The following is a 14,739-nucleotide window of genomic DNA, read 5'->3' as shown; positions in this document are numbered from 1 at the left end:
TATGAAACAACATCACCTCTTTCATAAGGTAGGGATAAGGTCTGCGTACACATTACCCTCCCGAAACCCCGCATGTAAAATTTCACTGGACTTGTTGTTTGTTGTTTTACCTACGCTCCACCATCCATTCAAAATATAGGAACCTAAGTAATAGTATCACGATCAAAGAGCAAATGAGTGGAAAAGGAAGTCTACAGGACACAGTTCAACTAGCAGAGAGAAGACTTTTTCTGGATGACATAATTATATTGTCCGACACTACGTTCCTCGATCTTCAATGAAACTTGGAAGTTCCATTGCTCACTGCAATCTGCATCATAAGAATAAAAATAATATAGACTTGTAATTGACTTGGTAAAAACATGCTCACATTGGTTAAGAGCATAAGTTAGAATTATTAGCAATTAAAATTAAATAATTAGCTTAAAATTTGCAAATTAATAAATTGAGCCTTCTTACCGAAAGAATCTTCTCACAATCTCCATACATTCATAAAATAGTTGAAACCAATCAACTATATAGGAACGTGGAATTAACATGGCCCTTACCAGCCGAATTTACCAAAATTAAACAAGACGCCTACTAGGGGGAATTCCACATGCTTCTCCCATAATCTTTTTAATTTTAATAAATAAGAATCTAAGATCATACCCAGAATTATTATTTCAGTCTACTTGTCAGTTGTGAATTAGCATTAGCAACCCAAATATCATCAAAAAAGATAATAGGAATATATATTCATGCATAAACTAATACTTTTTTCTTTTTGAATTGTGCCGTTAACCCAAGTCTTTGCTTATATTAATAGTTAGTCTTCTATCAAAACTCAGATCATCTAAATCACTAGTACTCTCTTCTTTCATTCCACAAAGAAAGAGTGAAGAAGAGATGGGACGTATAGGTGCAAACACCATTCATCAGTTCCAAGTTCAACCCAAAAATGATCGGCACCAGCTGCAAACTCATCAAGAATACACTTCTCAAGTAGTAGAAAGTTTTTATCATCAACAAGCAGAGACCATTGAAGAAATACCTCCACCATCGACTGAGCTTTTCCATGAAGATCTTTATCCAGAAGAAAGTCAAAATGAACCATCAACATTTGCATCACAAGAACTGACAACGCAACAAGATTCAGTACAACAACAACAACAATCCGTACTGCAAGCACCTCCCTCATCATCCAAGCAGCAAACAAGCAGGCTCGTGACCACACAGCTCTCTCAGCAAAATGGAAAGACTCAGAGGCCTAGGAAGCAGCCTCAGCCCCAATCAGGGGCTCTACAGTCACTACAACCTAGCCAACACAACAGCTCCCCGGTTCATGATTCTCAACCTCAAGCAGAAGCCTTTCCACCACCTCAGTCTCAACCCTTGCCATATGCCTTCCCACCTGCTCAAGATTATTACGAGCCCCACGTCTTTCCTCCTACACAGGAAGAAGGGCAAGCATTTCCTTCAACTCCTACACATGCCTTTCCTCAACCTCGTGCTCAATCTGTGCCACAGGCCTTTCCTCCTGCTCAGGACTCTTATGAACCACATGGATTCCCTCCTACTCAGTTAGAGAAGGAAGATTTTTCTCCAACTCCTATTAAAGCACATGCCTTTCCACCACCTCAATTTGATCCCAAATTCTTTCCTCCTCAGGATGAACCACAATCCTTTGTACCTCAGAATCATAATGTGCAAGCAGGTACTAATTTCCCACAACCCAAAGGGCAGTTTCTCCATGTGGCCAACGGTTTGGTGCAGGCCCACAAGGGACGCCACTGGCATCTCCCATGCCACAGACTTTCATGACGGGAATCCCTACAAAGCAACTTCTTCTAACTGAATCTTGGAAGACTGGATTGTTTGGTTGCATGGAAGACCCCACAAATGGTAAACAATTTTCAATCTCCTTATCTCATGCACTTATGCACACACAGATAAAGGAGTCGTTCTATTTGCTTACACAAGTAAAAGTTTCCAAGTGATTTACTAGCTAGTGCAAACTTTCAGCTCTCATCACAGCATGCTTCCCCTGCCTGACATTCGGACAGATTGCGGAGATTGTAGACTCTGGACAAACTAGTAAGTGATACATAGATAAGAAAACAAATGAAAATGATTACACTTCATAGCAGTTGTGTCCTTTCTGAATCTTCTTTACTTTCAGAAAAATCTTTTATTTAACTCTCTCTCTCTCTCTCTCTCTCTCTCTCTCTCTCTATATATATATATATATATATATATATATATATATATATATATATATATATATATATATATCCTTTTGTGTACTATAGCTTGTACCACTAGTGGCTTGATCTATGGGGCGATATTCTTCGTCCTAATGCCTTGCATAATGTCATGCACCTATCGTACAAAGTTGAGGAGCCAGTATGGGCTAATTGAATCATCGGCACCCGATTGGGTAATCCACTGCTTTTGTGAATGCTGTGCTCTCTGTCAAGAATATCGAGAGCTTCACCTAAGAGGACTTGACCCTTCAATTGGTACTTCTACTATCAACCTTATTTTATTCCTTTTTTCTCACCATAAGTATTAAGTTCATAGGTCAATTGTATTATGGTCCTTATCTATGAAATGATGAACATAGCCCTCCTTTTTGTGGTTTTCGCTATTATAGTTGCCGTAGTTCAAAATAATACAGATTGTTCTTCATTGCCAGGATGGCAAGGAAATCAGGCTTTGAAACAGAACATGCAGCTGCAGCAAGCTACTATGATCCCTCCAATTCACCAAACCATGATGGGATGATTAATTTGCCAGAAACTAAGTATTTATATAGTGCTTCTCTCTAAATTTTGTTCTCTGCCTTTTTTACTTTTTAGATCTTTGTTTGTATGTTGCTGTGTTCCTCTATAATTTGTAATACTCCAATGGGAAAGAGGAAAAAGTAACCAACACTGCTAAATGTTCAAATGTTTCTAGTATTTTCATACTGATGAACTAATTTGATTGCAAAGGAACTTTCATGGCTCATCAGATGGCACCATTAATTCCCTTATTGAGGTTTGATAATGGTAGCAATGCTAGTTTTAACTAAGTACTTTAATTAGGTTCACATTCCACAGGTAAACTTTACCTTATACATGATACTAAATCCACTCATGAGGATAATTTTGATCTCTTTCCTCATAGGAATTGTCTTGTGGTAACTAATACTCCCTCTGTTTCAATTTATGTGAACCTTTGGGCACGGAGTTCAAGAAAAAAGAGAAGACTTTTGAACTTGTGTAAAATGAGGCACATATATTTGTATGGCTATAAGGTAAATTGTTTCCAAGTATGGAAAGGGGTCATTCTTTTTGGCACACACTAAAAAGGAAATAGGTTCACATAAATTGAAACGGTGGGAGTAATACCATTGTTTATAATTCACTATAACTCTCAACCGAGGGGGTGACACACCCGCCAAACATTGTGGTGAAAGATGGAAAGAGATCATTTTACATAACTACTGTCAGATCAATTCCTGTTTATTCTGTAATGGAAAAAGGAACACGTTCCCCAGTATCAGGCGACACCCTATGACCAAAAGTTACCAACTCAGGGCAATGACCTCCATCCCACTGCAGATACCTAAAATGCCGGATCATATTGGTTCACCCTAATACTTTAGTGGTTTAACAATCTTGCATCTAAGATAAACGGGACTAAGCAAGCTGCCAACACCATCGGATGTAAGAGTTCACATTGGAGCTTTCCACCTTAGAGAGAAGCCTCCTGATCCGTACGTCCAATGAACTAACTTCTCCACACCACCTGTGGCTCCAAAGCCATGATGGTTCATTTCTTCATTATATTATATATTCTTTTGGTAGTTTACAAAAAAATAGTTTAATGTTATAGGACAAAGCAAAAGAAAGATGCTCGGCTTTAATTCCATAAAAAATCACAGAAATAGTTCTTTGTAAAAACTTATAAAGATGCCCCTATAAATTGATCGAGCTAAGATTTTTTAAAGAAACATCTCTGAAACAGATTTTATAACTTAGACAAACGTTCAAGAATATACGAGCTTGTAACAATTAATACAAGATACATGGGCAATGCATGTATTTAGTGGCTAGCTGAACAAAATAGAGCAAACTTGTACATTTAATCCTCTAGCAAATGCGACAGTCATCCTTACCACGTGAGACGGAGGTCACCAGCCCAACCACAAGCCTTCTTGATCATCCACTGAAACCGTCAAGGCAAGTACAATTATAAAAACCTAGATGTTTATCGTAGCATCCCACAGTCGAAGCAACCCATTGCGTCCACCACTACAAATCCTTTTCCTTTCAAGGTCAGAGGCCACACATCGTACCTGAAGATAAAAGATGATGGGATCAGAACTTGGAGAAAATGTTACATTATTTAATACTGCAGCTAATCTTTTGCAAAGAAGCAGGGCAAGGCAAGAAATATTTTTTTAAAAAGAAAACTAACAGGAAAACTGGAATAGTGGAGACTGAAGTTGTCATTTCTGACAGGGCAAGGCTAGATTTGGTCAACTGTGCAAACAAGGCGCATGATGGAAGCCAAAATGATTTTGGCAAAACACAAGCCCGTAACCTTCTTTTTCCTAACATATCGATGAGAAATTTTACTAGACAAAGAAGCACCCTTCTCCATGGAGACCCCCATCTGACCTCTTTCAAAATCAATTGAAGCCTTATGAAAGAGAAGATGCAGGATACAAATACAGGTCTAGTACTTTACTAAGCCACCAGACCTGTATTTTGTATCCTGCATCTTCTCTTTCATAAGAGAAGAAGAAAAGGAATCAGATGTATGTCCTTACAAGTTGTACCATACACTATGAAGGAAACGATTGATAGAGTTGAGGAAAGAAGACCCATCCNNCCCAAATGCAGCATAAGAGAAAGAGCAGGGTGCAATGAAGAAATCATTATAGAACCAGTTGGGTTAAAGATATATCTGCATGTAATAGAGCAAGAGTGATCACAGGTCAAAGTGAAGCTTACATAGTGCCATATGATAAAGTGAATACGTACAGGGTACTGAACTACTGATCAATCTAATATTTCACGAGCATAAGTAATCATACATTGAGACTTGAGTACATATGTTGAACTGATGAAGAAAGTGAAATTATCAATATTCTTGAGATTACTTGGCCAAAGAAGATGGGTGCAAAGTTTAGTTGTTCAAAATGTTTCTAAATTGTTTTTCTCATCGCATTTCAGAGGTCACCACAGCAAACATACATGTTACTGTAATTCTCATTTACACCAAAGAAATTAATCATCTGTACTATTTGCTCCTATTCATTTTCAATGATCACAATGCAACCACCCCCAAGTATCATTCTATCATGTGCGAAAGTTCAGCTGTTCAAAAGCTCTGTAACTTGTTCATTCCCATCGCATTTCATGTCTTTGCTACCACAGCGATCATATTCATTTTCAAAGATCACCATGCAACAAACCCCAAGTACCCTTCTTTCATAGAAAGAGTATCTAAACAAGTCTAGGATTACAAGTCCCGGCAATCTACATGAAGGGCATACGAGATTACATGGATCAAAAGAAAAAGAAGAACATCATGCTTAGCTGGTGATTAATATCACTAGCTAGAAGCTATTGTGGGTGAAAAGTCAAGAATTGGACTCTTGCTTTCCTAGTAAGGCTTAATAGTGCAAAAAACCTGAACCCCGTTCTCTCTTATAGAAGGGACTTACTGATGCAAAAACACACACAAATTTATTGATGTGTTGGTGACATAAAAAGGTTCAGGATTGGTACAAAAAACATACCATTGCAGCTGTTTTCTGAGGTGTTCTGTAGAGCTGCCATCCAGCAATCTTTGAACCAGCACTAGAGAAGCCACCTAGTCTCTCTTGAGGACGGTGAAAGAGGGACATTGAATTATCGGCTGCCCCTACTCCTAACCAGTGTTCCCCGGCATCAATGGACAATATTGAAGCAGTATGGATAGTGACATTCTTAATGCACTTTATGCCACCTACATACAAAATAAAAAGCTTTAGTTAGTCAATCAACCAGTTCATCGTCCACTCATCCCTGTGGACAAGAAGAAAGTTCACTAATGTCAACCCTTATCAACAATCACACCAAACATCAACTTTCCAGCAAAGCAAGAAGCATATTGTTCATAAAATAATGTGTGATTGTGTTACTTGACAAATTCTAAAACTAATAGCACATCTGACAATCAATATTAACAATGGCATCCAGAAAAGAAGTAAAACCCCATCCCTGTACAGAGGACTCTAAGGTCAGGTTGCTCAAAGGGACATGTAAAATCTGATGTGTTAACCATGACACTTCACCATCAGTTCCAATTCATGGAGCAAGAGTTCTCGGGGAGCTCTGGGTACATCGAAATATCAAACTTGTGGCATGACAAGACAACATTAAATTGATGATAGGCTTTTGTTGTTCTGATAAGAAAAAATTTAGCATGGGTTGATTAAGAATTATTTTATGAATTCAAATTCTTTATAGTTGCACATGGTGTTCATTGACCTTGAGAAGGCTTATGACAAAGTCCCAAGGGAAGTGCTATGGAGATGTTTGGAGGTTAGCGGAGTACCGGTAGCATATATTAGGGTGATTAAGGACATGTACGAAGGTGCTAAGACTCGGGAAAGGACTGCGGGAGGAGACTCGGAACATTTCCCTGTGGAGATGGGGTTGTATCTGGGATCAGCCCTTAGCCCATTTTTGTTTGCCCTAGCGTTGGATGTGCTGACACGACACATACAAGGGAGGGTGCCATGGTGTATTATTTGCTGATGACATAGTACTGATTGACGAGACGCAAGGGGGTGTTAATGCTAGGTTGGAAGTTTGGAGACAGACGCTGGAGTCCAAAGGTTTCAAGTTGAGTAGATCGAAAACTGAATACTTGAAGTGCAAGTTCAGTGATGAGAGGCATGAAGAAGAAGTGGAAGTAAAGATTGATACTCAAGTCATTCCCAAAAGAGATAGTTTCAAGTATCTTGGGTCTATAATCCAAGGCAACGGGGAGATTGACGAGGATGTTACTCACCGCATTGGAGCGGGTTGGATGAGATGGAGGCTAGCTTCGGGGGTTTTATGCGATAAGAATGTGTCGCCTAGACTTAAGGGCAGATTCTACAGATGGTGGTTAGACCGTCTATGTTTTATGGAGCTGAGTGTTGGCCCGTCAAGAAGTCCCCTGTCCAGAAGATGATTGTAGCTGAAATGAGGATGTTGAGATGGATATATGGACATACCAGAAAAGACAAGATTAGGAATGAAGTTATTAGGGATAAGGTGGGAGTGGCATCCGTGGAAGCCAAGTTGCGGGAATCGAGGCTGCAATGGTTTCGGGCATGTGAGGAGGAGAGACATAGATTCCCCGGTCAGGAGGTGTGAGAGGTTTACCATGGCGGGCTTGAGGAAGGGCAGGGGCAGGCCAAAGTATTGGGGAGAGGTGATTAGGCAGGACATGTCGGTGCTTCACCTAATCGAGGACATGACTAGCGATAGGAAGGCATGGAGGTCGAGGATTAAGGTGGTGGGTTGACAGACAGTTGTGAGTTTCTCCTAGGTTTACCAATAGTACTAGTAATATTCTTGTTGTTGGTTGAAAGATACTTTCTTCTAGTTTGTTATTATATCTGGTACTTAGTAACCACGTCCATTGTTTTTGAATATTGCTACTGGAAATTGTTGCCCACTGATTGTTACTATTTGATGCTACTTTCCTCTATTTTCTTATCGTCTTTTGTCTCCCTTTCTTTCTTTCTTCCCCCTCTTTCTTCTTCTTCTTCTTCTTGCCTTCTCTTCCTTTCCACCTTTTCTTGAGCCGAGGGTCCATCGGAAACAACCTCTCTATCTCTCCAAGTAGGGGTAAGGTTTGCGTACACACTATCCTCCCCAGACCCAACCTGTGGGATTATACTGGGTATCTTGTTGTTGTTGTTACAATAAGTTTGAACACTTCCATAAATCAAATTGGACAGAGAGTTTCGGTTCTTTTGATAATAAAGAAAAGAAAAGGCCAGGTCCAGTTGTACTATCATTAAAATTACAGTGGAAAAATCTCACATTTGAAAGAGACATGCCATTAATCACTTACAACATATTAGCATCTAATACAGAAGTACAGAACAACGAATAAACCAGCTAACGCGTAACTCACAATGCAAAAAGTGATGGGCGATCTGTCTGAACAATTTGATTTTCCAAAAGCCATCAGGGAGTCAGATGTTTTTTACAAGTATTTAGGAAGAAGGGAAAAATAGAGTCACTATGACGAAATAAACTACAATGGATGGATTCACACGCAATGCAACATTTTCCCTGTTACGGGACACTGCAAATCGCCAATTGTACATTAAGCCAGGGATAGAGTGAATCATGCAGAGGAATTAGACAATCAACTTACCATCATCATTTTCCCAGAACCGCAGGAGACCATCGCTTGAACCTGAGAATATTTTTGCCACGCTTTAGGACGTACTATTCAAGATTTTACAATCAACAACACTGATGAAAAATAATAATACCCTGAGAAACAATAAAAGGAAATTCACAAACAGAATACTGCTTTATTTACTGGTCATGACCTGTTATTATCCCTTTATCTGATGAAGAATACTCCACACATAGAATTGGACCAGCATGGCAAGCTAGCACTGCATCACATTGTCCTCTAGAAACAGACCAGATTCGTGCCGTCCAATCATCACTACCTGTAATCACCGTGTCTCCCACCATTCTAATTGATCTGTTTCAAACTACACGTTCAATTAATCATCATAGAGACGTGGCATAAAAGGAAAAAGATAAAAACTCTTAACCTTCTCTGACCTTATCCATTTCGTATGTCCCATAAGCTTGTGCATTTGCCTCCCAGCACGAACGTCCCAAATGTTCGCAACCCTTTAAACGGAAATACACTGCAGTCAGGCTTGTGCTAATACAATAACGGGTCATTTGATTCACGGATTAGTTATGCAAGGATTATAATGTAGGGATTGTTATGTGGAGAATAATGTTGCATGGATTGCCATGTGGTGAATAATGATAAATTCAAGTCCTACTTTAATCCTTCTTTCTAGATGCTCCTATCCACGTATTGCTAATACACATATCCTTATTCCACATTCTATAATATATAAAAGTAATACACAGATTCCATAAGTTATTACAGTATTAGTAATGCTCGTTTGATTCTCAATTTGAACTCCATATAAATTTTGAATACAAGAAATAAAACACTATGTTAGTCCTGTGGAGATTACTATAGTAATACAGAGTTCTTTACCAGGTGCAGAATTTTATACGTAGATTAGTTTCCTTATCCCTCAAAACTAATGACCCCTAAGTATAACATTTTTAGTTACAAAATGCAGTTTTTACATGATGTCTCAGATGAGCATAATGAACAGCTCGTTTAAAATACAGCTGATAGAAGTGACATACGCATCTCTGCCTGCAGCAGCTAAGACTCCCGTAGAGTCGTCATACTCCATGCAAAGAACAGCGCCGGAGCAGCGGCCTACCGTAGCAACACAAGTATCTGTTCTTACATCCCACATCTTTACAGTCCCATCATGGGCAGCTGTAAGGACTCGTTCACCTGAAAGCATGCGCACATAGCTGACCTACAAGAAGAGATTTGGCACAATGATGAGATCACCAGAAGGGTTATATTACGTTACATCTACACATTGTACGCTGGGATAATAAATGTAAGTGGACATCTTAATGAGCTGCTTAAGAAGAAATAAGTAAAAATTGTTGTTAGAAAGTGAAATGAAAAATCAAAGCCCATCAAACAACTTAGGTTCCTGCTTACTCTTCCTTAATATTTAAATTATATACTACATTCTGCACTTGCTCATTGCGTTTAAGTCCACCAAAATAAAACAACTTGCCAAAAGGTAAGCAAACAAACTGCCACATCAAAGAGACATTCTCTATTGGATATCGAACAAATGGATAAGAGTAAATCCAACATGAAGAGATTGAATGAACCTGTGCATTGTGGCCCTTCAACTCTTCAAGTAGTTGAGTTGTTTGTTTATCCCATACAAGAATAGAATGATCATCGGATCCTGATACGACCTTCCCTCGGTCAGAACTTATTGCCCTTACAGTCCTAGAAAGAAGACAGATGAAAAATTATAGAAAGCAGGAGGATAATACATTTAACTTAAAATGGTGGAAAATGAAAGAGATGATGCCACTTATATGTCAGTTGAAAACAATAAGCTAATTACCAGCAATGAGAAGAAGAAAGTGCATATGATTTACCTTGTGTGCCCTTTCAGAGTAGCCCTAAGTTCAGCACCACGAAGGCTAGGATCCCAGATCTTAACCTGCAAAATTTTGCCAGAGCAATAACTAAGACGGCCAGAACAAGATCACAAACACTTGAATATGCTACTGCTGCTCTCTATCTCTAGAAGATAATCATGTCATACACAGCAGGTAACTCATCTATTTATTGACTCTTGTTTCTCTTCAATGTTAGTTTTCCCATGTTGCTATGAGAACATTAAATGCATGTAATTCTAGCTTGAGGGTAGTACCAATTGGTTTGATAATAGAATATATACAGTGTGTCCGCACGCGTCGTGTGTGAGTGGGGGGGGGGGGGGGGGGGGGTGGTCTATGCAGAAGGAATGGAGATCATTATCATCACATTAATTATGGCTCACTATCAAACCAACTAGTTGGAATCAGCTCTATGTGTCACTGTATCTGCTCTATCGGGTCCATATCATTCCAATATTCATAAAGACAAAATTAGGAGTTTGCTAAAACTAGAAATTCGTTATCTCATAAGCAAACATCCAGACTCAATAACTCTTATTATATCTTTACCGTACAGTCTGTGCTTCCACTAATAAAGAAACCGGCATCCTCTCGGTCACCAACCAAATCCCACACTTCTCTTTTCGTCACACAATGTAGAGCGGTAACTGCCCCATTATGACCCCTTAGAGTACGGATGCTGGTTTGCAGTTTCTTTTGTCCAGCTGCTGACAGATCTTGTTTTCGAGGAGTCCCATTCTCGCTTGAATCTGAAATTAGTAGACAAACAGATCTCAGCAAGCAACATTGAGGAAACATATTAGGTAAAACAGAATAAAAACTACATGCCTAAAGTGCTATTATCAGAGGTCCACTTGCCAACGCGACTGAAAGACTTGGCTCTTATTGATGTATCCCTGGTGAACATGCTCTGTACCCAGCTTCTTCCGATACCAGATGCTTCAGCAGGTTGTTGAGCATCATCAGATGCATCCTGTGCTCGTGGGGACGGCAATCCCAAGGTAGTTGCGGATTGTAACTTAACTGAGTGGATTCCCCAGTAACCAACAAACATATGCCGGACATGTGACAAATATCCACGGAGTTTTATCTGACAAAAAAAATTAGAAAAGTAACAAATTAAGAAAGGAAGTTAAGCAACATGGAAGTCCATTATTCAATCTTTTAGGACCCTTTCCTTTTCTCCTTTTTTTTCCTTTCCTCGAAGATTAACTTGTTCTAAACACGGTGTCAAGTGCTTTGAGCAATAAACATGTTTAAAGCATGCAAATGCTACCAATTTTTACTAATATGGACTACAAGGCTGTAAATGGACAATGGAAAATGATGTAGTCCAGAAGGTCAGCATAAAGTAGAGCACATCATCTTCCACAGCTAAAACATACTTCAATGATTCTCATAATGCACGTCAAAATAACATAATAATCAGTGTGACAACAAGTGATTAATAGTAAGTGTTAACTATGAAAAATAATCTATAGGTTAACATCAAATGAAAAGTTAGACAAATAATTCATAGGTTAAAATCAAATGAAAAGACAAAAAACTATGTCAGTCCAGTCACAGGACTCCTGCATTCTGGATGTGATGTCCAGGATAAAAGGGAGCTAACTAGCCTGTCTGTTTTTTTTTTATAGTTGGCTGGTATTTAAAACGATAATGTTTTACGTCCAAACACCACCAGATAGGTAGTCACAGAGATCCAAACAAGTAATTTAGGACAGAACGGCAAAATATGAAAGGGGTTATATGTCGAATATAAGAATGGTTTAGAGAGGAGATACGCCACAAAATAGGCATGGGCCTTCAACAAGGCAGATTGGTCACTACAGGAAATGGAGGCATGGAGTATATTATCGGTTTCTCCTTTTAAAGTTAGCAATGAGGGACTCAATATAGTAAAGAGCATTCAGCAATTCACTTGGAATTTCTAGATTTATTAGCAGCTTGATGTTTTTATATAGCGATAATAGGTGTATAATTTGATAACAGCAAACCATGTGACATAGATTAACACAACTATAGCAAGGAACAGATAGAAATATCATAGGCAACCTTTCATTTTAACAAGCCATAGCAAACATTAACAAGGTAAAACTACAGAAACACCTCTACAACGTAACAGCAAAAAGGAGAGAGGTGGATTGGTGGCATAAGGAGGAGTCTAATGTAACTCACAATGTGCTTATACCCAATGTTATTTTTCCCAGCTATTGTTTCAATCATGTACCATGCATCAGTGTCATGAAGTCCAAGGCCAGCCTTCAGAAAAACAAGGGAAGAGAAACCAATATTCAGAAGAGTAATTATCATCCCAAAGGCAACAGATGTGTGACAAAGAAAACGGGTGAAACTTTCTCCTTTCCAATGAGGATAATCTGTACCATGTGAGTAGCCACAACAATGAGCTGTGTTGTCACCAACGTAGCATAATTGGTTGACCTGACACAAAGAGAACATAGATATGAATATGATGCATACATCTTTCTCCTCTATTTTCCCCATTCTTGGGTCAAATCTGTGTATAATTGAAAATGGAGCACAAACAAGGCTTAGAGACTTGTTAAGGACGGTGATGCCAAGACCATGGGACTGCATTATATGTGGGGGAGTAGTGTGTAAGCAAGGGTTAATCCTTTTAAAAGTATTATACCACTCAAACATAGGGTTGGAAAATGTCTCCATGAGTTTCATGTTATGTGCTGAAACCACAAAAATGTACTTTAACACACGCGTTTATCTCAGCTTAGTAGCTTTTAACAATATTGTTGGATACATGAAAAGCAATGATAGATAAGTTGACAAACTATAATAAGAATGTAGACCAAAAAAAATGCAACCATAGCTGATATCTAAGCTGCAATTCAGTTAATGACAAGCTGTATTTTTTGTAATCTACATGTCGCATTCTAGCTTCAGTAATTCATTTAGAGAAATCAAATTGACAATCCCAGTAACTGTAATTGGAAAGGAAGACAAGGTAAGGCTTGTTAATATACCAAAATGAGATATTTCAGATAATATGGGTGTAACAAACTTCTTTTTTTGAGAAGGTAGGGTGTAATAAACTTCTCTGTAACACAGAAAAATAAATCACTTACTTGCTAGAATAACGGTCCAGTAGACAATCAAAGTATCCTTCCCAGAAACTGCAAAATGAAGGTGGAGATGTCAGTCGAAACCTCACGCACCTCAAGCAAGAAAAACAACTTTGAAATACAATCGAAGAATATATGAACCTCCTCTTAGTTCCACATAATTACCAGCACACAATTCATGAAGACGCCCTTGTGGTAGAGGCATAGTTATTACTAGGAAAAAGGACAAAGTTCTCCCTTTAACCATTGTGATAGGTTTAATAGCTCAAAGTCCCAATTATTAGTTCGGAGAAACTTACGGAAGCTAAATTTTAAATCCAATCAATAAAAGCTAGTTGCGATGATTGAAATAAATTTTAAGCTGAATATCCTTAAGAAAATATGAAGGAAAGAGCTTGGAAATTCAAACATTTTTGTAGGGGTAAATTCCAGAAAGTATACTTTGACGAGAAATAAAGTCACTGGGCTGTTGAACAGAATGCAACCACACCGGAATGATGGTACAAAATCCTCCAGCTTTTCATACTTTTTGAGAACTTCCAGCTACTAGACCCTTCTTCACATAAATATCAGGCTTTTGTTTGTGACAGGGTTCGAACCCGTGACAGCGCCTAACCCACACAACACACGTCACACTCTCACCACAAGACCAAAGCCCAAGGGGCCTGTGATTGGTCATATATTGAAATGTATGATCTTATTGTTGCCTTAATTGTTCCGTGTAATTTAACATGACACCAGAAAAACAGACATTAACTTATGACGTATTTTTTGAGAGATCAACTTATGATGTATTAGGTGACAGAAACGCACCGTAGCTCCTCCCAGATAGAAAGAGAACGAAGATGTCGCTGAACATAGTCTGAGACATTGTTCATGTCCTTCTTGTACATTTCTGCAGAAACTTCCAGGGCATCTCTGACGGTTGCCATGTCATTCCTAGATGTAGCACGACTAATTGCTGTTTTCAGCTGCAATTGTATGAAAGAGTATATGTTAGACAAGTTGAGTCCATGAAATCATGAATGCTCCTGTTGAGCTCTTGGCCAACTTGTTAAAAGAGGGAATACTGAGGCTTGTAGCTTGTGATATTTCTAGTGACAGGTAAGGAGTCTGGCAATAAAAAGGTCATCTCAGAAGGAAAAACCGAAGAAATTGTCAGCAGTATCACTCAAAAGTAGGAATTACAATTTGCAAAATAAGTCACTTTGCGAAGATAATTATTTTGTCATCAAAGTATACTGATGATTTTCCCAAACGAAGGAGTAGTCAGCAAAAGCTCATTTGCTTTCTTCACCCCTTTTTTTTTGGTGTATGTGTGTGTGTTGGGGGGGGGGGGGGGG

At 38.8% G+C, this 14,739-nt stretch overlaps 2 protein-coding genes across 4 annotated transcripts in view; one reads left to right on the top strand and one right to left on the bottom strand.

The window, feature by feature from the left end:
- Positions 1–14,739, bottom strand: part of LOC109223597 (DENN domain and WD repeat-containing protein SCD1) — a 28,389-nt gene continuing 13,650 nt past the window's right edge. The window contains exons 18-32 of one of the 3 annotated variants that reach the window (XR_002067603.1): positions 14,210–14,367; positions 13,400–13,447; positions 12,683–12,740; positions 12,477–12,560; positions 11,127–11,388; positions 10,848–11,047; positions 10,275–10,339; positions 9,996–10,119; positions 9,441–9,622; positions 8,826–8,897; positions 8,582–8,742; positions 8,401–8,442; positions 5,777–5,985; positions 4,145–4,324; positions 1–310 (exon numbers count right to left, since the gene is read on the bottom strand). Coding sequence is in view for 2 of the 3 variants with exons in the window: in XM_019387976.1 (XP_019243521.1) it covers positions 4,229–4,324; positions 5,777–5,985; positions 8,401–8,442; positions 8,582–8,742; positions 8,826–8,897; positions 9,441–9,622; positions 9,996–10,119; positions 10,275–10,339; positions 10,848–11,047; positions 11,127–11,388; positions 12,477–12,560; positions 12,683–12,740; positions 13,400–13,447; positions 14,210–14,367 (1,761 nt within the window). In the remaining variant the exon portion in view is untranslated. Of the gene's footprint in view, positions 311–3,892; positions 4,325–5,776; positions 5,986–8,400; positions 8,443–8,581; positions 8,743–8,825; positions 8,898–9,440; positions 9,623–9,995; positions 10,120–10,274; positions 10,340–10,847; positions 11,048–11,126; positions 11,389–12,476; positions 12,561–12,682; positions 12,741–13,399; positions 13,448–14,209; positions 14,368–14,739 lie in introns of those variants that run through there. The other 2 variants (XM_019387976.1, XM_019387977.1) reach the window with 2 other exon arrangements.
- On the top strand, positions 677–2,134 carry LOC109223598 (cyclin-K-like). Its single transcript, XM_019387978.1, has 2 exons — positions 677–1,884; positions 2,005–2,134. The coding sequence occupies exon 1, from the start codon at positions 889–891 to the stop codon at positions 1,801–1,803; it is 915 nt and encodes a 304-aa protein (XP_019243523.1). The 5' UTR covers positions 677–888; the 3' UTR covers positions 1,804–1,884; positions 2,005–2,134.

The sequence above is a fragment of the Nicotiana attenuata genome, chromosome 3, assembly GCF_001879085.1.
Source record: "Nicotiana attenuata strain UT chromosome 3, NIATTr2, whole genome shotgun sequence".
In the NCBI taxonomy this organism is placed as follows: Eukaryota; Viridiplantae; Streptophyta; class Magnoliopsida; order Solanales; family Solanaceae; genus Nicotiana; species Nicotiana attenuata.
Note: the sequence above shows the minus strand (reverse complement) of the source record. Positions and strands in the feature narration are given on the sequence as shown.

Excerpts from the sequence above, each read along its gene's own strand:
- LOC109223598 (XM_019387978.1), top strand. The coding sequence starts at position 889 with ATGGGACGTATAGGTGCAAACACCATTCATCAGTTCCAAGTTCAACCC.